Below are 26,356 nucleotides of genomic sequence, written 5' to 3'. Positions count from 1 at the left end.
TAATGGTCAGAGCTGTTTTTAATCAGTGACTCAAACAATGACCAAGAACAGTTTATAAGTGCAAGATAACATAAAATACATGATTTGTCAGTGAGAATTATAATTGTTACAGCCTCCTTTAACTGAAGTGAAATTGTTTTCACACTGCACTTTGCTACTTCTTTAACTTATTCCTGACTTTATCTCCTAAATCCTGGTGGATTTAGATTTTAGAGTTAAAGAATATGGCTGGAGATTTCAACAAATACCAGACTAAAGCCAACAATGAACTCATCCGACTAACGTATTATCTGTGCTGATATCTCTTATTCCTCTGTGCATCATCATTCCATACCGGCATCAGGACTTGCCTATTTAAAGGTTTAAAGGTTTATTTATTGGCATATTTTGGCATTGCAACTTACAGTATAGAGTTTAGTAGTTGCTAAAAAAGTTCGCTCACTCTTGACAGCTGCCTCAAAGTTTTTAAGCCCATCAATATTCCAAAATCATTGCAAACCACTCCACTAGAGCACCAAATGTGCATTAGTTGAAGCTGAAAACCCCCCTAACAATTGCACTGTTTACAGTTTTAGTAATGTTTACTGAGAACTACAATTTTTCAAGATTATAAATATATATTTGGGGGTGTTTTTAAAGATTTGGATGTCCAATAGGCTTGGAATTGAGAGCCACAGACAGGGTAAGGAACTAGTATTGAAAAGCTGACAGTGTTGGTTTTTGTCTTTTCATGGCATTTGTTAACAACTAAGAAATATACAGAGTAATGCCAGCCTTATCCTTTACAATGTCCAGCTCTGCACTGAAAGGACAGACAATATCAATAAGACTAAACTCCTGTAACAAAGTAAAGTATGAAAACGTTTTTTCTACTAAGGCTGAAAACAGACAACCCCCTGTCAGTGTAATTCCACCTTTAGTGTGATGGCACAGGTAACAAAGAAAAACAAATGTGCATGTACAAACACACACACACAAACTGCAATCAGACAGAAATAAAAACAGATGAAATCAGAACATCGATCAAATTATGTCGACACCTGAATCCAAAAAGCTTAAATCAGTTTTAAACGTCTCCAAAAGAAACACCAAAATAATTAAAGAATGGCTAAAATTGTTTCTAATATATTATATAAAACTTAAAACACACAAGACATGGTGAGGCATCTTTCTCACACACACACACACACACTTAAAAACATATACAAATTACTCAAACACCAAATAGGTTTTCCTATTTCTCTCCATCAGTCCCACAGATATGAGAGAAGGACGAGCACAAACGATTACAGGGTTAGAGGAAAGAGGAGGAGGATGGAGGGATGGGAAGTCAGAAAAAGGAAACGGATGAATGTCCATGCAGGCGTTCGGATGCTGTCTTTTTTCCTTTTGTAGTGTTATTCTGAGGAATGGAAAGCAGAGGTGGAGAGGATGACAGACGGATGAGAGGAGGACAGAGGACAGAGGAGCTTCAGATGTAGGTGACGGCACCTTTGCTGTTTTTCTCCATGGTGATTTCTACGTAGGAGGTGGGGACATAGCCCTCCTCTCCGCTCTGCTTCCTCGCCCTCGTCCAGCCGTCGCCTTTATCCTCCTCGATAATGTACAACACCTGCAATGGCAAAGATGCATTTTTTAAATAAACGCAATAAGAAGAACACAGAAACCAAAATACGTGGATCCCGTCAGTCCCAAACGAACGCTGGTGCCCTATCCACTGTTTGAGTGGCTTGCTGCCCAAAAAAGGAGGTAATAGTGCTTCTTGTCCTGGAGTTTTCAGCAGCAGATTAATACATATTTGGTGCTCCAGTTTGTATTTACAGCAGCAGGACGGTCTATGTGGGACTGAGTCAAAATAAACTACATTGTGTGGTCATGAAGGAACATTTCACCCAGAGCAATAATAAGCTGTGTAAGGCTTTGAATATACACACAATACGTGCAGCCTTCTCATCTAAAACCTATAATAAATAAGGTTGGCTACCGAAACCCAGTGCCAATATGGTGCCATTTAAATGTGTCGATTTAACCATTTTCCCTCTGCTGCCCTGAAACGGACGTAAGAATCTGTGCCAGCATTCACCGCAGTACAAATGTACTCCTCGATGAAAGGCTACGAGACGAGAGCCGGTTTCTCTTTACCAACTCTGTCTTTATTAATGCTACAATAACACAGGCTACCGTGGGCCGCAGCCTAAGCCAAATAAACCGGGCTCAGCAGAGAGATACATGCGTAAAATTACTGCAGTTGGGTTGAGTTTTATATATTATTGTGATTTTTATTATGTAAATTTCTTGTGTTTTGTATGTACATATGTTTATATTTAAATAATAATACAAAAATAATACATTGTTCAATTTCGAGATTATTGATATGAAATTGAATTGAAAAAGCTTTTTTCCTTATCATCTTTAAAGTATTGGTTCAGGCACCGGATTTGTAAAAAAATCCAAACGATACCAAACACAAATCATTTTCATATTACAAAATAAAAAACAAGCATTACCTCATTTTCCGCCATCACCAGCGTCCCCTCATTCTGACCTAAGAGTCAAACATATTGATATTAAATACACATCAAGGTTAGTTTAGGTCTTAATAGTTCTTCCTCCTTTGTGAATTTTGTTTTTAATGTTGGATCATATATAGGCATTATATCTTGTTTATAACAATAATGTCTCGCATAAGAAAATTTTACTACATATATGCTGGATAATCCAAAATGCTGCCCCAGGGCTCAGGGGTCGTTAGATACTTTTGGGACCTTTAACTTTATGACGCATCAGTCTTGAAGCTGATAATGTTACAGCGAAGATAATTGACTAGCTAGGTAACCTGCTAGTGTCTGTGCAGGTAACCATCACCATCTTAATGACACATCTACACAGTTGCTAACTTTGATAGTAGCCATGGCAAGTAGTTCATTCTCTACAGAGTCCTTCGAGACTGATACTGTGGAGATTTGCTAACACTTTATGCCGTTTGTCTTTACCATCAAAGGAATAGAGAGCTTTGCAGTGGCCGATGACAGGCAGCGGGTCGTCGTCATCGAATTCGTCATCAAACTCGTGGGGATCGGTGTTGGTGTGTCCGTGTTTCGGAGGACTGGGGCGGTGGTGAGACGTGTGATGCTCTTGATTGGTGTCATCTGTATAACTGCCCTCAGGACTGGTGGGAAACAGGCAGCGGGACTGAGCTTTGTGTTTGCATGATTAAAATACGTCACTGCATCTTGCCAATATGGGATATCAAAGACCCAACTATCAGTAAAGTATTCCCAGGGAACTGCATGTTAGCATGAACCAGCATTGAGAAGTTTACTAAATTATAAAAAACTTTCATATTGTTGTGGGTCATTTTAACAGTAAAGTCTATTTGAATGTGGATTTAACTACTTTTATATTAAATTAAGTTATCAAAATAATTATACGTGCAGATTTTTTCCTAATGCTTTATATTAATGAGCCTGTAACTAATTAATTTCCTAATAAGATGCCCTAAGACATTTTCTGCAATTAACAATGTAATATGACACTGATTACAGTAATTCATTCATGGTACATATTTTTATTAGAAACTTTATTCTTATTGTATGCTTCCTTGTATACAAATTTCACTTTTTTCATGTTTAGCCGACCTCCTGTGCACTGAAAAAATACTCTAGGTTAACCAATTAATTTAAATCACATAATTGGAAGCATTAGCCAACTGAACAACTGAACTAAAAAACATCTCTTAAGCTTAAATTTTCTTCAGTGGTTAGACAAACACTCAAATACAGAAGCAAGTTCTCAAGCCAGTAATGCTGTATTGACACTTCATTCATAAATACCTGTTTAAATATTTGCCCTGAACATCTTTCTCTCTCACTCTTTGTCTGTGTATATATAATTTATACCTGTGCGAAGGTGTTTACCTCTCTCTGCCTTGAGGGGTGTGATGGTGGTGGCTGTCGGCGCTGTGTCTTCTGTCTCCTCTGGAGCTCTGCTTTCCCTCCACCTCAGATAACCAAGTCTGTTAACAGAGAGGGAGAAGGGAGACATCTGATCATAGCATATAATATTATTATATTATAATATTACGTTACACGTTATATACATTAGTACATTTTGACTGACACCAGCAGACATAGTTGACCATGAGATGGAGCCATCACCACCATAACTGGCCAGAAGCTGTGTACATCAAGAGTCAAGGTAATACTCCCAGGTAGGAGAAAAGGCTTAACTTTCTTCACCTCTTCATCCTTCTTGTCATCCCTTAACCCTCCACCTCATTCTTGGGTTTCACAGACAGGTATTTTTGGCTCTATTTAAATTAAACTTTCTCCCTTTCGTACCTCGTTTTTGTGGATTTCCGAGCGCAGCTTCTCCATGTTACATATGGTCTCTGATATTTTGGGCTGCAGGCTGCTGGGGTCTCCCATCTGTGGATTCTTCTCATACACATCCTTCATCTTGTTCAGGGCATCTCTGAAAGACACAAACAAAACATGGGCTGCAGCTGACAGGTTGGAATAAGAGTGGATAATAAGCAGTTCATAGGTCATAAAAGTGAGGAACATACGCACATCCATGTTGCGCTACAGCTTTTCCATGGTCATTTTTCTGCCACAGCTTTGACCCAAAACAATTTTGTCATGATTCTATTGTTTCTTGTAGACTTTCAGCTCATTATCCTGAATTTAGAGTCATTTCATACAGCAGCATCAGACTATTTAGGGCTGTTTTCATACTGTAACTGTCTCTAATGCTAATCCAGTTGTTTCAAGAATGCCAGACTAAAGCCGTCTCTACCCAGGAGGCGTTAGCGGAGTAGTGTGTGTCTACAAAGGATGCATCAAACACGTGTGAGACGTACGAATGAAAAACACAGCTAAAACATTTTCTGTATTGACCTGCCGTTTTAACTGATTTTTCCTGTGATGGTGATTTGGACTGCGTACGGAATTATGGGTAAGGCCCTACCTCTGATCCATTTCTTTCTGGAGCTCTTTGCCGAGTTCGTCGATCCTCTGCTGCAGCCTCTTTCTCCTCTGCTCAGGGGGTAAGTGGCTGTAATCCTCCAGAGACGGGGCCTGGTGGTAAAAAAAAAACACTTCAACTACATACCAACTCATGAAGTCCGTGGTGTGCCACCAGAGGGAATAAAGATTTTTCTACATGTTTTTCTGAGGTGTGGAGAGACCTGATAAACTGTAATTAAACCAAGGACTTGTTTCCAGCATTGTGTTGAGCCCAGCTGCCTCCACTTGTTAACAGACTTCCCTTAGAACGAGACTTGAAAATAAGCAGCCCAAATCAGCATGTAGCTGTTGTACTCGAACTTAACTCAAATTAAGAAGTATTTAATAAAGACAAACACAATTTAAAATCAGTAACTGGGGCTAAAAATGTATTAATACTTGGATATTCAGAAGCTTCGTTTTTTTTCCCCTCCTTGTTGGTTTCTAAAAGTAATATTTCTGCTTCTGAAGGGATTAAAATTTCCCTTGTGGGTCAGTGTCAATACTGACAAGCAATACTGTACAGTAGCTGACATTAAAATGGCGTAAAATGGACTAAAAGTGGGGAACTTGATTTGTATTTATGTGCATGTAACACAGCTTTAGCTGCTGAAAAGAATATTATATATGACAGAAGGCAGGAAATCCATTTTAACTAGGAGGGGAGAAATTGCTAACTTTACTATCACTACTGGGTTTATATATTGGACACTATGGGAAGTCCTACATGGTGAGGATACGTGCACGAGCACTTCTACTGGTGGGTCCTTTTATAACTACTCTATACACACACACATATATACTCACACACACTTACCATCTTGATTGACCACTGATGCATAAAACCATTACAGTAAAAGGAGACAAACAACATGGGGTGCTGGTTAGTTGTCAGTATCTCAGCATGAAAACCAGTCAGATCGATATATGTTCCCAGTGTGGCCAGTAGGAAACTCCAATAGTTCATAAGTCCTAAATAACAGTCGCACGTGTTATTTAATGCACATGAACTACTGAATATTTATAATAGCCTGCTGGTGTGCAATGATTCACTCCAAATTTAAATTTTCTGTTTTCATCATCAACAAGATGTTTGAAAGGACGCAGTATATATTTATTTATCTTTGGTGTAAAAATTACAAAACTTTAAATAACTCCGACGCTTTTCATAAAGTAAAATTGTCATTTTTTTTGCTGATTAAGTAACGAAAACAAAAAAAAACATTCCTCCTTTTTTTTTTCTGAAAAAATATCCGAGGCAAAACGCATTCTTGTATATTCCTATTAAACGGCTATTTCTAAAATTTGCCGATTTTAAAAGTACCCTGTATAGATTTTTTACAGAAGCAACGTTATAGAGCAATATTTTTACGAGTGTGTCGCCTTTTTTATTTGTATTGTGCAGGAGCTGTGTGAGCCACTTAAAACATAAAACATATTCCTGCCCCATATTTAATGCTATTCCTCTTATTGACTCACAACCACGCATACCAGGACTGTGAGCTAACACCTATGGAGGTAAACAATCCAGGATTTAAAATTAGGAACTGCTACTAACTTACTTTCATTATCAATTAATCTGCAGATTTTCTTAATTAATGGAGCGATTGTTTTGTCTTTACAGGCTTATAAAATAGCAAAAAATGGCTGTTACAGTCAACACAGCCCAAGCTGTATTTGAAACTGTTTTATTTATTTTTGACCAACAGTGCAGAACTCTGTGGTATTCAGTTTACTATCATGAATGACAATATGGAGCTGCAACCAAAGTCTACAGTTACTAAAATGATTAACAGATTATCAACATAGTCGATAATGTTATAATCGATAATCCATGCAGCTCCATTTAAAACACGTTTAATGATTTAAAATTGTAATATTATTTATTATTAGGCCTCTGGGATACAGATGAATAACTTGTGTTTGTTAAGAAAACAGACTTCCTAGATATTTTAACAAAGCCCCAACTTTCCCTGTCTGGAATACATCTCTCTAATTTAGATTATATTCCATTAGGAGTGAACATCATGTCAGTGACAGTCAGCCAGCCAGATTGTCACCCTGTTCTTCTGAGGACCACTTGACAGATTAAACCAGACTGAAAAGCAGCCAATCACAGACGGTCCCGACAGAACTGATGAAAGACCAATCCAAGCGTTGTCTTGGCACTGAGGCGGGGGTTATTTACAAGTTTGTGTTAAACTGTCTGAAAGCATAAAGCTCTGCTTCAGAAAATACTGTTAGCCACTCCAACACACACACAAATCACTGCAAACTCAGGCCAGACCAACATCAGAGCATCACACCTGATGTTGGTAACACATTTTCCCCACACAACACTGCAACCAAAATGCCCAAAACCCTCTAAATCCTTCACATACACACACCAAGGATCCTCCATCTCGTGAGTGGAGCAATAATCTGTCTCATAAATGAAAAGAGGGAAAGAATTACAAAAAAACAAAAGAAATAGAGGGAATAAGAAAGGAAAACGGGAGAAAGAGAAACAAACCAAAAAAGATAAATATAGAAAAAAGGAGAAATGGGTGAGAGAAACAGCACAACAGAGTGTCTGCAAGTTTCATCAGTTAAAATTGAAATAACATTTAAAAACTGTGTTTAACATTAAAAACAGTATATTTAAAGCAGTTAAAAGCATGGAGTTTAACTGAACTCGATATATTTGCACTATTAATCCAGGAACTGCAGACACCCTGGCAGAAGAAATTTAAAAATCAAAATCAAGGCAACCTGTCTTAATCAAACACACTAAAGCGCTACTTCCTGTCTCACCCCTCTCCTCAGGTCCCTCAAATTATGAGGGATTCTGGGTACTGCAGTCTTTATCTCAGTCAGATAGTGGCTCACTAGGTCAGTGCTGAACCGGTGTGGAGGGGAAATGTGGGAGGGGGGCCGGGAACGGGAGGAAGAAGAGGAGGATGAGGAAGAAGGTGGAGGGGGGGGAGGAGGAGGAGAGGAGGAAGGGGACTGGTGGTTAACAAGAAGAGAAGACAAAGCCAGATGTCAGGATGACACATTCTCGGGAGTTGTGCTATAAAGTATTTCTTGTTTGATGGTGGTTTTTAACTGTGGGGGAGAGTGTGTGTCATGGTCACATAACAGAAGTGAAAGTTCCCTTTTTTTATTTTTACTTCTTTGGAACTGCAAATCAATCTGAATTTATCATTCAAGCATTCAGATTTTCTACTGAGTCATGTGAGAGTCATAAGGTTGACGTTTACTCATTATGTCAGAGCACTTTGATGACTTAAGCTGACTCATTCAAGCTTTTTTTAATGTTGCTCTTAAGCTTCCAAGAAACCGGGGACCTGTGAGGTGATGTTGGCGTAGTGGCCAAAAATCAATATACTGTCCCAAAAAGACTTATTTATAATATACAATTATTACAAAAAAATGGCTGTAAAACCATGAATACATTTTTCTTAGCGCCACCTCAAAACAACTCTTTGAATGATCAGAATTTGATCAATTGAGTTGAATAAAACTGAGTATATCAGTCAGTTATATTATTATTAACTTATAATAATTATCTGATCCTACTTGAGCATAATATTTCTGCCAAAATTAGAACAGTTGTAGTTATTTCACAGGAGGTATTTCTATTTCTTTTTTCCCACCCTCTGTGCTCTTTGCTTTGCTTGGTAGTGGGCGGGGCTTCTTTGGGGAAAAAGGTGATGTCATGTACGTCCAAGTACCAATCAGGTTTAAGCAATATTTGAATCAAATCTGATCACTCTCATACAGTTCTGATAAAGAAGATTAACTGGGTTTGAGTGTTAAACTGTTAATAATTATTTAAATAATTTGATGATTATAACTTATTCAGTCATAGACATGTACTATTTAGAGAAATGCTTAAGATTTGAAGCCAAGTGTTCCGGGGCTTTAAAATTCAAACCTGTGTGGGACACGCCTGTGAAAATTTAGGGCACAAAGTGTTAAACATTTCAGCTAATCCATATACACAAACACACACCCTATCCATTCCACAGGTTCCTGATACTGCAAGGCAGCTGATGACGCCAACATAAACCAACAGCAGAAAGTTAATAATTAACCAACATGGTCTTTATGGAGAGGGGCAAGGTCCAAGTGTGTATCAGAGAAAAGAATTTGAGTGTTGTCACAAAGGTGACAAAAACCTACAAGATAAGCTGATATTACAACTAAGGCGCAGAGAAAGTAATAAAATATGAGGAAATAACAATCTACAAAGTTGTCTCTGCAAGACAAAACACCCTGTAGAAGGCAGGGATGGAGAAATGAACATGACTATGTTCAGGATGTGACTAATAAAGTTGATGTGCAGCTGCAGGGTGGAGATTTACTGTAGCACTAACTATAATACATCTGAGACAGGGAACACTGGTGCTTTCTTAAATTACATTACTGAACACTGAATTTAGAACCAGCAAAATTAATAAACACTTTGTTTATAAAAATGAAATAAATGGGGAAATGGTACTTTCTGCTATATCTGTAGGGCATTATAAAGAACATCCATCAGCATTTCCATTCAGACATAATGCATTATTATTGTCCATTCATACAAAAAAAACATGATACTGACACATAACATCCGCACTGATGAAACTATATCGATATCTATCTATCTATCTCTATATATATATAATATCGACATAAATGAGCAAGAACCCTGTGAATGTTTACCAGTATCTTTCCAGCAGAGGCTGCCATCTCATGCATTCACATACACAGTTGTGAGAAAATGAGATACTCAAGAGGTTGATTCATACTGACATCCACTCCAAGCATTGCTTATCATTCCTGTTTTTAGGAAAAACTTTGAGATGTGTATGGAGACATAACAATGACAATGACAATGTTTTTGGCCTAGATGATGAAGTGTAAGTGTTTACTGTGCAGTCGGTTCTTTTTAGTCAATTTTCTGGTACTTTTAATCCATTAGATAAATATGCAACAAAACTACAAGCACCCTTCACTCTTTGTACCTTTGGTTTCTTCCCAAACAGCCAGAGCTTGTTCTTGGCTCTGCTCATAGGGGGTTTTGGGTCGGTGCGTGACCCCGGGGCCCCGTCTTTGTCCCTTTCTCCTTTGGGTGTGTTGCTGATGGTCCCATCTGAACCCGTTCTGCTCAGATTCTGACTGAAGTCCTCGAAGGGAAAGTCGCCTGGAGGTTCAAACCCTGATTTGAAGGACTCTATAACAATGGCTGAATCCTGGGATGGAGGGAGGATAAAAACAGATGGACAGGTGAGCAGTAGGACACAAAAAGAGAGGGAGGAGCCTTCCATCCCTCCCCTATGTTAAGTAATAGCTTATTTCTTCAGGGCAGTTTTCTGAACATGATGCTAGAAACGGTTTTCCCTCTCCTTTCTTACAGCAGTCCTCCACTCTACTACATACCTTTCGCATATCGACAGCTTTGGCAGCAGAAACCATTCCCTCTAGACATTTGGAGATGATGGGAATGACTCTCCGCTCTGCCTCAGCAAAGCTCCGGTACGTCTCTCCGAGCTTCACTGTCCGACGTTCATCCATGTCTTGCAGATTCTGTAACACAGAGGAAATGGAATAAACACTAGTAACGGTGCAGTGCTCACTCTGACACTTGTAAGTAATGGTTTACATGAGACAAGCTGCAAAGTCCAACATTTAAGGAGGCACTTAAGCAGGGCACTACACTTTCTCTAAACATGACAACCGGTTTCATGAGGAATGCCAAAGAACATATCCACGAGTTTGTTAGTGAGAAGCTAATTCCAAACATTACAAATATGTGAAAAACAAGGTCAAAGGCTGTTGTTGCTCTTTAGATATCTGAGACAATATGCAACAAAGACTAAGAAACAAAAACATTAGTTTTTTAGCACTGACGTAAAAGGTTTAAGTCTATTTAATAGGTAATTCTGCTGTGCTTTATTCCTTCCTTCATTCATTCAATTTTGTAAACATTTACTCAATTTGGTATGTATGTGTTGAGTATGTATGGCATGTTTGTGCTACCTTGAAGATGTGTGGTATGGCGTTGTTAAAATGTTTCCACTGCTCTGCGTTGAAGTTCTGTAGCTGAGCAGCGTACTCGTTCTTACTCTCATCGGCCATGTGAGTCCGCAGGTAGAACTGGGCTTTGGCCTGAACAAATGACATCAATAGAAACATTAGAACCACATTAGCTGAAGCCTCAACAACCTTGTGTCTGTCCAAGACACAAAACTGCACACATAATAGTACTTTAAGTCCTGACAAATTAAATTGTAGCTGAAACTTGCGGTGAAAAGTACCTTTCCTGTTATTTCCATAGTTATTCTCTTTTTAAAAGTCATATAGACAGTACCTCATCTAAAAAACAAGGCTTACTGGGCTGTGCTTCAACCTCTCTTTGGAAAGGTTGATTTTCCTTCAAGCTTTAAGTTAATCCACCTGGTCTAATTATACAGTGAGTGTGGGGGGAAAAAAGGGAGCTACAGTATAATTTCATAGGCATCAATTACACATGGCTAACTAAAGTAAAACAAAATACTAGCTATGAGGGTTGTGGGATGAAGTTAGTTATTGAATTGTGGATTTTTTTTATTTCTATTTTAATGTCAAAAGATGAAAGAACTATGTGTTTATTGTCTTCCATGTAAAACTATGGCTCATTCAATACTGTCTTGAATCATCTGCCAAATATAGACTGAAAGTAAATGGTGGTATATTTTCACTGATGATAAAGTATAATGTATCACACTGGCTTACAGATGAGCAAATGATTTAAATCAGTTGCTTTGCAGGTAGAAGCTTCCTACCTTCTCCACCTCTGATTTGGTGGCGTTGATGTCATTATCTAACCGATCGTAGGTAATCTGGGATTTCTCTGCTTCTTTACACTCCCTCTCAAACTTCCTTTTACTCTAAAAAAAAAAAAGAAACAAAGACAAAAGAAAGATGACACGATGTTAAATATATCACGAAACACAAAGAATAGACTGTATATCCTTGTCATTAGAATGCACTGTTGCCATTTTCTGCAATCTTTAAAAAGAGTTCTCAGTTTATAAAACTAAAAAACAAAAAATAAAAAAAAAAATGTGAATGAGAGGTAAAAGAGGGAGATAAATCAGAGAGAGAGAGAGAGATAGTTTACTTCCTGTCAGCCCATCTGGGTTACATTAGAAGTCAAGGAAACACAGTGAATAGCTGAGACATTACAGTCCAGTCACTAGGTAGTCACCATTAAAGTCATGCAGACCTCACACTGAAACACTCTCCATCACATGTGTAATGTAAAGTAACTCAACTACTGGGCTGCAGGACAAAACATGTGAATGGACATGTATTATTTATAAATTTAACAAGTAGCAATTAGCTTTTTAGCTCTTATAGAATTGCGGTGGTTAATTATAAAGTCTTGTAATGAGATGACTGTTGAGAAAATAACTCAGCAAATGCAATTAAATGACCTCAGAAGTGAACAAATGGAATCTCTCTCTGGAGCTTTTTAAGAGCCAAGAAGAAAATTGTTGAGGGCCAAATGTGGCACATGGGCCTTTGCTTTGTATTGATTTGGGAGGGGCTGGTTTACACTGAGGCCTGTGTGTGCGTGTGTGTGTTTCCTGGTCCCGGCCCCTGTCCTTGGTCCCCATAGACCAGGAAGTTTGCCAGGAAGAAGAAGAAGAAGACAAAGAAGAAGAAAGGACACTGCTGTATTTTCACAGTCAGACAAACATTCTAATATTGTACTTTATATTCATTTGGACAGAACAGCACATACTCATATACAATGCCATATTTGATTCTTCACTAAATAATGGCATGGGTGGAATTAGGGTTGAGAAAGGGGATCATCATTAGCAGTTACCTTTCTGAGCATTTCTTGCATTCCTCACGCAAACAAGTACGAGAAGAGTACAGCTGGCTGCCACTAACAGAGAATATTTACACTAAACACTTATTTTTCCCCCTCTCCTCCCTCCCTCCTCACTTACATTGTCCATCTGTTTCCAGCAATGATCCAAATACTGCTGAGCCTTCCTGCCCTCCTGTAGATGCTGCTCACACATACACAAACATACACACAACCAAGAGACATTTACACAGAAACACAGGAAATACACACAAACAGTGTAAATAAGAACACATCCATATGCACATACACAAAAGGTTGGACTTAGACAATTTCTGTCACAGTTATATACACAACAACAACAACCCACTGGAAGAAAGCGCTGGGGCCGCAGCCACAGATTCACTATCCAGTGACTACAGCAGTTAAATAACAAAATCCTCTGAAAACTAGTAACTTATTACAAAAAGCCACTCATGAATATGCATTCCTGGTTAATAGAGCATATTGTTAGGAGAAAACAAATTTCATACCATATGTTTGAATCTAACAATATATAATTATAATTTAACAAAAGAATCCTAGCTCATCGTCTACTTATTAGCTTTTCCAGAGCTTTCAGCTGCATCACAATCAGTGGATAAAGTCCAGAAAAAGGAAAGTACTGGACCTTGAGTTGTGACCGTTTTTCCAAACTACCATTTTCCAAGTTAAAGAATGAACTTTGATGGTTAACTAAAAGTCTGCAGATCTACCTCCATGACAACTGAACAAACTCCATCTGCTCATAAAGACCATGTGCTATGGTTAAAAACTCCAGGAAAAGCTAGTAAGTACACCTTGAGTTGGGGCTATTTTGACAAACTCCAATTTCCAAGGTCAAGAAGAAACATTTTTGCTCAAAAAAAAAAACAAAAAAAACACCACACATTTTCTACATTTATAGCCAGGGTCGAAACATTATTTCCCTTCTGTGTAATACGTTTTGACATGCAGGGATTTACCCACTTTTTATCCTTTGTTTTTTTTGTATAATTGGTTCTATTACATGTGACACCTTCCACTGCATTTTTGTTTTTTTAAATATCTTACTAAATAAAAGGGTGTGTGTGATATATATATGGTAATCCATTTACCAGTGACAAACAATACTGTTATGTAGCAGGTAATAAAACACAAGAGCACGTCATTGTATGGAGGAGGTATCCTATCATGGGTAAAATCCTGACTCTGCTCCTAAACGGATGTAGGAAACATTGACACAGTCCAGATGATTATTATTGGTTAGTTACTATTAAACTACTAAACTATTAAATGGAATGTGTTTCTTTATGCCTCAAACAGAAAGTAAAATGCACACTGCCAATATTAGCATCTCTGCGGTCATCAGCAGACTATCACTGCCAGGCCGATTTCAGCATCAGCATGTAGTTTCTTGCCTGTGGGATTGTTCTACCATTTCCTTTATCAAAATACAAAAAAAATAAAATCACTGCCATTATAGTTTTAAGACATCATGATAAACATAAACAAGCAAGAACACAACTGTGAACAGTAGCATGTTTATCAAGTCTGAGTGGACCTTGATGGGATATGTGTTGCTTCATAGCACAAAACAGGAAGGGGGCGCTGTTTTTCAAAGCACATGGAGCTAAAATTTTCTGCATTATAGTATCGGCAGATGGTGGAAGAACTGAAAGGCAGATGGTTAACATCACATCCAACATATTTATCCTCAGGAGTAAAGCCAAACAGAAAACAAATGCATATGAGGCAACACAGAGGGGCATTCAGCAACATCCTTTTTTTAAACAGGAAGCAACAGATTTTCTGAGAGATGTGATCGTAATTACCAATAGATGCACTGAAAACTACTGAAAATAAACCATGTGTGTCACCTTTATTCAATAATATGCAGAGAAGTATGCTAGTGCACTCACATGCTTCCTCTCAGCTTTGAGGTCTTGGCTGTACCTCATCAGCTCTCCATACACCTTATGAGCCATCTCCTCCGCCACCACCTCCCTCTGACCAGCATAGTCGTTGAGCTCATTCAGTATGGAGTAGAAGGACAGACATGATGTGAACCTGCACAACATCACAACAGACACACATTCAACATGTTTAACACTGCACATAACTGCCTTTCTGCTCTGTTCGCAGTTATACCTGCAGTCACACAGCATCGAGTAAGAGTTTAAGAGAAACAGGAGCCTAAATGATACACTAATATCTACAGCAGAGGTTTTCGAAGTGGGAGACGTCATTAGTTATTATATTAGTTAACAAAAGGAGATCACATAGAGTAGCCTAAATGTGTGTGATCTGGTTAAAGAGAAAGAGTGTGTCCAGGGACATAGGAGGAGTTTGGGGGATTTTTACAGTTTTTCCCCACTTTGCCAGAGTCAGGAAGTAAAACATGCCTTTTATGTATTCAGGCTATATTTAATTTAACATGTGCCTTTTCTAAAATTCCTCTTTTGGTTCTCCTGTCTAAATTTTGCACTAAAATTTAAACATTGAACAAAAATGTTTCTCTTCTACTAGGGATATGAATAAAACTGATTTAAATAAGTATTGCAATTCTTATCTTCTATCATTCTGAATCAATTCACTAATGCCAATAATCGATTTCTGTATGTCATTCATGACCTAATAGTGTCTCACTACAACAGCAATATAGACATTGGAAGCACTTTGTAGCTTGCAAACTGTTGCAGTTAACTCTGAATAGGCTGCAGACTTCTCTTTCATGGTTCAATCAGAAGGTGACCTTTATCAGGTTAAATGCCAGGTATGTTCCATATTGTAATTCAGTGGACTAAAACCATGAGGGAATGGTGTGGCACTTGAGAGTTTTTACTATATATGGAATCAAGAATCAACTCTGTATAAAATAATGACTCCAAAATTTGACATCAAATCAAACTGATATTCCCAAACATTTCACCAAATGGATTAGCTTTTGTGCTCGGGGGTCTGTGTGTGTTTGTGTTTCCTGGTCCTGGCCCCTGTCCTTTGTCCCCATAGACCAGGAGGTTGTGCGTTTGTCACCAGAGAAATTTGATTCATAATTCAAATTCACATTTCTGTGTATAATCAGTGATGACTGACTTAAAATACCCAGATTGCAAACAAGAATTATTTTCATTCACTCCAATGCAAACTTAGTTAGTCTCTGCAACCCATTCAATATCTTTACAAAGTGTGAAAGAGTGTGCGTCAACATGAAAGGTGGATCTCCTGAATTGTATACATTATATGTATAATTTTATTTAAAGCACGTATAGTTATCCCCGTCTTTGAAATGTGGTTTAAAAATAAAGTGAGTGGCCTAAAGCACTTCCTCAGTGCAATGCTGTCACCAATAAAACTGTTTGGTAAATTTGCAGACAGACGGAATGTGCAGAGCCACATCAAACCCAGTGTCTGGATCCTACAAATGAACAGCCAAACATTATTTTCAGCACCAGAAGGATAAAAATATACTGTCTAGCAGGCCTTCTCTGCTCTATAGTGTACAGACGTCCAAGAAGTGAATAAAAGCAGAAAAACTCAGGCAAAATAGAACAAATCAATTAAGTTTACTCACCTCGGCTCCTCATCTTTAGGGCGTTTTGGACAGTATTTCTTCACCAAGTTCCTGATAGGAAAGAGAGAAGCAGACAGAGGCTAAAAATACCGTCTGATATTTTAAGCCTGGTAGAGAGGCAGACAGGCGCACGCACACACAGAAAGAGAGAGGATCTGAGTATTTTATTAAAGATGAATCAAAGATTTAAAACATCAAAGTCTCTGCCTGTTCATTCCCTCAGGCTCAAACTCTAGCGACTCCAGTAAAGCAGCAAGTTAATGATTTAACTAGAGAGCTGAGGAATATGTGTGCGTGCGTGCACGTTTCTTCCTGATTTATTCCCTGAAATACACGTCCTGTTAAAAACATTCACACATCAACACACACACACACACACACATACAAATCTATCTTTGATCATTCATCAGACCTACAACAGCAGTGTGTGCGCGTGCGTGTGCGTGTGTGTTTTACATATTCTGAAGGGATTTCCCATCTTTGAAATCACACAACAACAAACACTGGGACTCTACTGGTTTTTAATGAGGATTACTGGGTCTGTGCTTGTTGAGTTGTCTCAAGCATTGCAAAATTGGAGTAAAAACAAATAAATAAATTACCAGTCAACTTGCCTTTATTTCAACGTGATCTACTACTAAATACAGATACTGTTAAATCTGCATCTGATCGTCAGTGCAATGTGATAGGGGTTGCCTAAATCATGCACAAAATTCAAGAGAACAGAATATCAGCCTGACAGTGGCCCGGCCTGAGAGATGTGTGCAGTCTGGAATAACACTGAGTGCCCCTGTATTGTGTGGAAGCTTAATTTTGGATGCTTCACAAAGTCCCGACAAAAAGTCTAGAATGTCCAAATGTCTTTGCCTTCTCTCCCTTAGTTTAACAACCTCCATGACGCGTTTGTGACAATGGTCCATAGCCTGCAAAAAGAATTTCTGCATTTGATTGTCTAATCTGACCCAGTGACCAAAAAAACTAAAATATTTGTACTCTGATCCCGGCAAGTTTACAAAAAAAATTATAGGAATTCAACGTATAGAGTTGTGTGTGTAGTATGATGCAGGTTAGCTTGTTTTAATGCAAATACATTTAGCAAGTGAAATGTACTTACATGTCTATTGTGCAAATCAATTATGCAGAAAAATATAAATATACAATCAGGACTCTACTACTGAGAGATAGTTTAGGGCAAAAAAAGCTTGATTGAGACATCCCTGCATCAAACAAAGTCTTTCTGTTATGGCAGAAAAGAGACAAAAATGGAGAGAATGTATCTTCCATTGGTGGGGGGGGTGTGTGTGTGTGTGTGTGTGTGTGTGTGTGTGTGTGTGTGTGTACCGTAGCTGCTTGGCGTAGTTTTGCTCAATGTCCAGCCTCTCCTTGACAAACTTTGCATAGCGATCAAGAAAGTCAATCCCCCACTGAGTGTGTTTGTCCAGATTATCAAACTGGTCCTGAAGATGAAAGACATAAGTACTTTTAATTCAGATAAATGCCTCTGAACTTGCAAAACAACAACAACAAAAAAAACACATTAAAAACAATCCAGCACATAAAAACCCATCTGAAAAGATTCAGCAGATTATGAAAATTAACAAATAAAACGTCAAATGAAGTGCCGTGACAGCAGGACGGGAAAAACACTCTTTCCGACAAGTGGGGGTTAAAATTCAGGTTTACATGAATATGCAAAAGGTATGTCTGCCTGAATTTAAGTCTGTCCTTATTCACACAAATAAAATAAACACGTCCTCCTGCCAGTGACTCGGCGGTAACAGTGTTTGTATGCCGTGTCGCCACAAGTCTCATTAAATTTAAACCATCATGTTGCAGATACTGTAATCAAGAACAAAAGACAATAAATCCTGCTGCGATTAAATTCTTGCATATAGAATAGGGCTGAACGATTTGGGGGGGGAAAACATTTTTCTGCCTGATATTACGATTATGATTCCATTTGTGATTTTTTTTTTATCCTAGTTTTACTAAAGTTCAATATTAACTGCCAGTATATTTTTGACAGAAGCAGATGAACCAGGAAGTTAGACACAGAACAGCATAGAGAATCCGGTTGATTTTCAAAATAAAAAACACCCATATGCAGACTCCTGATCGTACATCAACAATAAACATAGTTAAAACAGACAAAAAAAAAAAAAAATAATGTAACTACGTAGCCTACTTAACCATGGTAGAAGCACAAAAATAAAGGACAACTGAATAAATGAGGATGAATGTCAAAAGATTAAGAAAAGCTAAAAAAAACTAAATTAAATTAAAAATAACTTCCTCTCTACACTCACTGTTTTCCTTTCCTTCAAGCTCTCATCCCTCCTCCTGCATTAGACTTCATGATCAGCTGTACTGTACAGGTAACTACAAACCAGTCTAACAAGAATACAGTCCAAGTAGGGCTGAACGATATGGCCAGAAATTTTATCACAATAAAAAGTTTCATATCTTTCGATATCGATAATTATCATAATAAGTATCCAATCATTATTTCTTTCAAGTTTATGATTTTTGCTCCCGAGTGAAAGTTGAAGAACTCTGATGGTTAATTGTGGTTTAAGGTCAGCACTTGAGGCCAAATAGTGAATCATTTAGTAAATCTGAGGTAGGACATTCAAAACAATTAGGATAAAATCTTTGTCAACAAATATGTATGAGTAAAATTAAGTAAAAGCTTTTATTCAGTCCTTTTCTCATCAAAATAAACATCTTGATAAAAAAATTAAGTCCTAATTTGTTTACTATTCAAGTGAATAAAATCAAACATTTATAGAATATTTATTTAACATTTGTTATATCGTTATTGAAAAAAAATTACATCGCGATAATTATTATTCTTTTATTGTCCAGGACTAAGTCCAAGTGATTATTTCAAGTTATTCTTGTTCTACTGTAGTAATAACATCACAACATTCTGTAACACATGATTCCAGATGGTCTATTCCGTAGTTACAGAAGATTTGGCGAAAGAATAAAGTACTACAGATGAAGAACCACACCAGATTCTATTTTGCACGGGCCAATAACGAGGTGGGACTATTACTGAATGTAACACAGGAGTTATAGTAGCTGTGGCAGCGGCGGCTGTGGAAACTCTAAAATGGAACTAGCCTAACACAACAGCACGACGACAATGCTTCAGCATCTGAGCAGAAAGCATCCAGTCTACGCAGAGTCCAAGGAGACCAGAAACAACGCTGACGTTAACACAGCTGATCCTGGTACTGGGGTCACCAAGCACAAGTATTTGTCAGATACCTTGATGATGTTGTTGATGATGTGCTAAAACATGATTCCATGTTGTTGATGATGTGCTAAAAACATGATTCCATGTTTTAGCACAACTAGAAAGAAAAGTATGATATGAATCTCCTCTTGCACTTTGCTTGACCAAATTAGTCAATTTCTATCTTTATTTCTTATTTCTCGTAGGTTAAATGGTAAATTGACGACAACGCTTTTCTTGTCTACCAATCACTCAAAGCCCTTTACAACACTTGTCACATTCAGCTAATCACACAAACACATTCATATGCTAATGTAAGAGGTATCCAAGCAAGGTGCTAACTGCTCATCAGGAATGTTAAGATCTCATTGGGTGGTAGTGCTTTAAAAAGGTACTCGACATGAAATTTTGTTGCTGTACAGTGACCTCTTAAATGCAAGAAATTACCAACTTGAAATACATCATTTTACAATATTTATATGTATTTTTTTTCTAAATTAGACTTTCCAACAACATAGCTAAATAGTTCAGCGGCCACATGTTCGAGCACATCTGGACTCAACCAGTGAGAGTCACGAAAGTGGTATCACCTCAAAACAGTGTTACTTCAGGACAATAACTCAAAACTCTCCGAGTTGGGAAGTTTCTGGATGTTATTCATATTCATTGATATCAACTGAAACCATTTTATCAGGCCTATCACAGAAGAGATTTGATTTAAAACCCTTATTCATTCAGGGTAGGTTCACAGTCCACAAAGGCTCTTTTTCAGCAGCACTCTGCACCACGCTCACACATTCACATCTGGAACCTGTCCAGCACAAACACCTTATCTGCTGCCCACAGTGGTGGTTGTGGGTCATTTAAAAGTGCTTTGTTTAAAGGCACCACAATGGAGGTAATAAAAGGAGAAGCAGGTGCTATTCATTTGCTTCTAAATCCTGAATTCTCCAATCAGACTGGAGATTAAATCTACATCTTTCCAGTTACAAGCCCACAAACAGATCCTAAGGCCACCTGTCCACCAAGAGAAGACACTTTCAGAAATAATCAGGAATTGGAATAAAGTTACAGAAAGTCCACCAAGAGTCCACTATAGATAATCTGTGGTGTTTCTTAGCTTTTATATCTGAAAACAATAAACGGATCTCAATCAATGTCAGCATCGAGAAACTCTTAAACCAACAATTTCAGCTTGATTATCAGCGTAATATTTTCCCGTGTATGTGCAACCACTATACACTGACATCCACTGTAAGTGGACCAGGGTCATATTTCCACTGAGATCTGGAGGAGAAAATTGGACAGATTCAAAAACAGAAAAAAAGAGAACGGCTGTAGCCATCGGTCATAGAATAGACTGACTAAATGAAACCACTGAGACAAACAAAAGGATCCCAGCATGTTAAAACAAACCAGTAACGGGGTGAAACACAGACTGGCAGAGTAAACAGCATCCACTGGTCTCTGCCAGGCCTAAAGCCAGTTTTCATCAGTGAGAAAGAAATTGAAAAAGATCTCAGTGTTGCAAAGTGCCAAGTGTCTAGCTGAGCATATTTTGTAGTTCAAACACAAATATTTAGCCACAAAAGATGCAGCCAAGTTGTTAAACAACAAAGATTAGCAGCTGCTCTGCAGGATGTTACACAGAATCAGGATGGCTGTCATTATTATCTGCATCCTAACAGTCTGGTTGCCTCTGGAAAATGCCTACCAATCAGTCTGTTGCCAGCCTGGCATGCAGACCTGTCCACCTCCTTTTAGCCAATGTATCCATCTGTGGTTGCGTCAGCCTGTGTGACGGCGTCTATGAATAAGTAATGGAGTATGAGCTCATCCTGTAGTTTGTGGCAAGCTGAGTGCAGCTCCCAGCTCACTGGGGAAATGACAGCATATTTTGGGCTGTGGGTCTCTCCGCTCACAGGAGTAGTAGGAGGAGGATGACAATAATGAGGACGGTTTAAGGATAGCTGTCTGAATCTGCAATATACAAAGAGTAACCCACGCTGCTGCAGCACCTGCACTGCAGCTGATCATTTCTATCCAGACCGTCTAGTATTTTATTTTCTCCCGGCATTCAGGCCTACCACTCTAGCATAATATCATGAGGCCAATAGCTGCTAATTTGCTAATGATCGACTGTCGACTATACTCCTATCTCATTGCTAGGTAGTGAAGTGAAGTGTACACCCGAGGTCTATAGAAATCCTTCAACACAAAATCATGTAGTCATGATCCCGAACATTTAGCATCATCAAATGGGACTAGTGGAAATATTTTGTAGTTTGTTTTTGCAATTGATTTAAAAAGGTTGCCAATAACCAAATAATTGACATATAGCCTACTGCCTAAAACATATTACACTGAAACTAGCTTTGTCCATTGCAGCACCCAAAAAGGTAAACAATAAAAAACATCTAATAAGTTATTCGCTTGCTTGTTCATCGACCAGAGCACACAGACAAATATGACCTTGAAATGAAGGAAACAAGGAGACTTGCTATCTACAAAATAAATAAAAATATCAGTTATGTACCAGTTAGCACCTCAAGGAAATGTCTTCAAATTGCTTGTGCTGTTTGATCAACACCCTAAAACCCTGACACATAACATTTTCAGTGATACAAATTCAGGGGAAAAAAAAGCAGCAAATCCTCAAAATTAAGAAGCTGAGACTAGAGATTGTTTGCTTGATAAATACTTTGTATCTATTATCTATAGTATTTATCAGTTACTATGCTATATAATTTTACCCATTAATTTACTTTTGATCAATTAGTCGATATTAAAAAATACTTGTGCAAAAATAACAGACCTCATATCAGCCGATCTGTGCTAGCACCAAATAGGGGCACTGATAGCAATGTTATCAGTAGCAGCAACACGAACATCCTGTCACATAATCATCTCTAAATCACAGGAAGGGGAGCCTTCACAAACAAAAAAACACCAGATCACCACAGCGCATTTGGGTAGTTGTACTGAACAGAGAAAAATGCTTGTACTGTACATGACAAAAATACATTATTGAAATGGCATGTTACATTTTTGTTGCATTTAAGAAAAACTCAGGAAATTAGTATGAATACCAGTAAGACACCACTCGAATGCTGACGCTTTAGAAATGATTGTTTATGTTATGTGGGGAAAAAAAAACAGCAGTATCAGGGTGCAGTTTTGGCAATTATAAATTACATGCAATTTTAATGTTGGCATGTCACTGTCACTGGTGGACAATCTGTTTTCTTCTCAGAACCCAAACTAGGTCGGTAAAGGAGGTGGCAAAATATGTTCTTGCGATAAAAAGATTTCATATCATTTGACGATCAAACGATAATTCTTTCGATAAATGTGAAATCATTATTTCCAGTTTAAAACATTCATTTTTGCTCCTGAGTAAAAACTGAAGAAACCAGATGGTTATACTAGGTGGTTGTACTATTCTTTATGGTCAGAACACAACGCCAAATCTAAGGTAGAACATTCAAAACAAATTATGATAAGATCTTTTTTTTTAAAAATGATTAGTAAATCTTTTTTCAGTCCCTTTTCCTCAACAAAATAAATATATTAATAGAAAAATTAAGTTTTAATTCGTTTCTGATTCAAATGAATTAAATCAAACATTTATTGATTAACCATAGATTGAGGAAAATTATATTGCGATATTTATCACTCTGGTTTTATTGCCCAGAAATGTGTCACAGGTCTGCTGCGTCTCACTACTAAAGCCACTGCCCTGTTTTAATGAGCTTCGATCTCAGGCTGAGAGAATAAATTAGTCATTTAGCTTACAGACGAGAAGAGCAGGAAGACGCCCTGTGGAGACACTCTGTACTCTGTGCTGTACACCCTGATAGCAAACCATACGGTAGACTACCCCTCCTGAGCCAATCAGTGAGCCAGACAGCCTGTGTACATTCCATGGGAGAAGGGAGGTTAATTAGCATAGAAAATGCTGCTAGGACAAAAGAGTAATTACACTGTGTTGCATTCCAGAGCAGAGTGCACGCACACACACACACAGTGCAGACAGAGCCTTAGGGTCTTCAGCTTGATGCCAGTGTTTCAGACAAGTTGACATTTCCCACCCTGTGTGTGTGTGTGTGTGTGTGTCTACTTGTGTTCGTCTTCCTAGAAAACAACCAGAAAAAGAAGGTCTCTTCCAAAAAAAATGATGGGGGAAAGGAGACAGATTTGTGTGTGTACGTGTGTGTGCTGGAGGTTGAAGAGGGAGTGTGAGGAAGAAGAAGACAAGTGGCATTTGGAGAGGGATTTTGAGAGGGGAGGTAAGAAAAACAAGAGGAAAGTAGGAAGAAAATTGGACAGGAGAAAAGGCCTTCATCTGAGTGAGATCAACATTGTTATTTAATCGAGGAAGTCTGCAGTCTGATATCAATCTTTAAGTATTATAATGTTTATACAAACTGATTTCCATAGATCAATAACTATGAAATAATGTGTTTTATGCAATTTTAAGATAATGCTAAAAAACAATGATTACAGTATATTAGTGTTATTAATATATATTGCAATGTCACATAGAAATAAAAACAGTCACTTTAAGCAACTACAGTCGGTATTGTTTGTTCCAGTTAGCTGATATCAAGCTAGAGGTGGGTGATATGGATAAAATGTTCTGTCACATATTGTGAATGGATAAAATAAGAAGACTCACATGTTTGTTTAATTTAATTGATTATTTAAATAATGAAACACTGGCCACTACAGCCTTATAATTACCACAGTAAAAATGTTAAAAAAGGGAAAAATCCATCTCACTGTATTTGTATATTTTATCATATACTCCTAACACTGTTCTCTCTTTTTTATTGTTAATGTAGATTATAATGGTACTAATCCTTATGGAGAATTCAAAAAAGGTATTATTTGGAGGTTTTGGACAAAACAAGCCATTTTTGTTGCAGAAAGAGCTGATTTGAAGCTATTTGAACTGTGAGCAGAGGTGAGAGGAGGTAAGCACACATGGTTTATACATGTGTGCATTGCAGACACACATACTCACACATGCTTTGCTTTTTCCTTACTGAGAGCATCTGGATTTAAATAGACTTAGATTTGTTGCTAAAAAGGTTGTTTTGTTGAAAAGTCTCCAATTGCCATCTATGGGCAAAACAGACAGGAGCACTGGCACGCTGTTGACTTCACCCCCCTCATTGTTCTGCAGGCAGGGGATCAGCCAGCTTCTTGAACAGTTTTATAAGTTCTCAGCTGAATGTTTGAGCCTTAATATTACTGTACTGAAACAAGAGAAAGAAGAAGCAACAACATCACTTGCACTTCTTTTGTGACCTTTTGAGACCTGTCTATTCTGCCAATGCAGTTTTCTCTCAACCTAACATGAACCACCGTTGGAAGCGTTGGTAATTTGATTACTTCAGTGTTAAGATCAGTTTTAACTAGCCATTTACACTACTACATTATATGCCTGTAAACGTGAACCAACACACACACACACACCTCACTCTATTTGTTCCGCCTTGCAGGATCTATTTTAATTTTTTTTTCCCCTTTACCCTGTGGAAATAGAAAGTACTGTATATCTGTAGCACTACACACTCACAGACCAAGCTGGATACACACAAGCTTAAGAGGAAATATATGATTCATAAGTTGTTCAAATTATATATAATTTTAGCTGATTAAAATGAATCAGAGTGAGTCTCAGGGATCACAGTCGGTTCTGAGTCAGTGAGCTGCTTCCCTCCTGCAGACAGTCACTCTATGACTCCATGTTTGGCTCCATTCACATTGATCATTATAACTTAATCATACATCTTTGGTTATGTGTGCATCCGTGAGTAAACCAATGCACTAAAACTGCTTCCTGTGATGCATTTCAGCTATTGTGAATTCAGGAAAAATATTTGTTTACATCAGTTATACATAATACATGGGACTCGTTTCCTCTTATGTAATAGCTGGAGCTTTTGTGTATTGTTTACTGTTGAGTTGGATTATTATCTCAAACAAAGTGCACTGATTTACACCTCTCTACAAGCTGTTCAGCACAAAGCCAAAGCAAAGAAACTGTCTCAGAACTGAAAATCTTGTATTATTGTAAATCACTCTCACCAGACTCTCCACTGGAATGTGTGCTTTCAGTTTCTAAAATGGGTGGACCAGTGAAATTCTTTATCCATTCACCCAGGAGGTGATTTAACAGGAACCTGTGTTCGTTGTATTCCAGCAAACACAGCTCAAGGGAAAACATAAGAAAAGACCAACTCTTTCCTAAAACCCAAAAGGAACGCAGAGGGAAAAAAACACTGCTAATAAATACCTGAAACACAGACGTTTGAACACTGAAAGTGACTGGCAACTGGAAAGTTGTAACAGATGTTGGCTGAAAATGTCAATGATGGTCAACTTCATGTTTTCCCTTTTTTAAGCAGACTGAAACAGAGATGGGAAACACACTAGCAACAGAAAAGGCAAAATCTTCTAGTCTGTACTTTTAAAAATACAAATGTATGCCACTCTGGTCTAGAGCTGAAATAACTAATCAAAAGACAATTAATGGGTATATTAACTGATTAATAGCTTTAGTCTAGTTTCAGCTTCTTAATTTTTAGGATTTCCTGCTTTTTCTGACTTTATATTTGGGGTTTTAGTGTGTTGGTCAAACAGCACAAGCAATTTGAAGACATTACCGCAGTGGACAT

The 26,356-nt window shown here is 37.9% G+C and overlaps 1 protein-coding gene across 1 annotated transcript; it reads right to left on the bottom strand.

Annotated features, from left to right (window-relative positions):
* fnbp1l (formin binding protein 1-like) lies at positions 1-26,356 on the bottom strand. Its single transcript, XM_046049967.1, has 15 exons — positions 26,345-26,356; positions 17,771-17,886; positions 16,430-16,480; positions 14,778-14,925; positions 12,980-13,042; positions 11,801-11,905; positions 11,016-11,144; positions 10,416-10,562; positions 10,001-10,228; positions 4,969-5,078; positions 4,341-4,473; positions 3,918-4,015; positions 2,994-3,169; positions 2,508-2,545; positions 1-1,612 (listed from the first exon to the last, which is right to left on the bottom strand). Exons 1-15 carry the CDS (start codon positions 26,354-26,356, stop codon positions 1,472-1,474), a joined length of 1,695 nt encoding a protein of 564 aa, XP_045905923.1. The 3' UTR covers positions 1-1,471.

This window comes from Micropterus dolomieu, linkage group LG05 (assembly GCF_021292245.1).
Source record: "Micropterus dolomieu isolate WLL.071019.BEF.003 ecotype Adirondacks linkage group LG05, ASM2129224v1, whole genome shotgun sequence".
Classification (NCBI taxonomy): Eukaryota; Metazoa; Chordata; class Actinopteri; order Centrarchiformes; family Centrarchidae; genus Micropterus; species Micropterus dolomieu.
The sequence above is the reverse complement of the archived record's forward strand: the minus strand, read 5'-3'. Positions and strand labels throughout refer to the sequence as shown.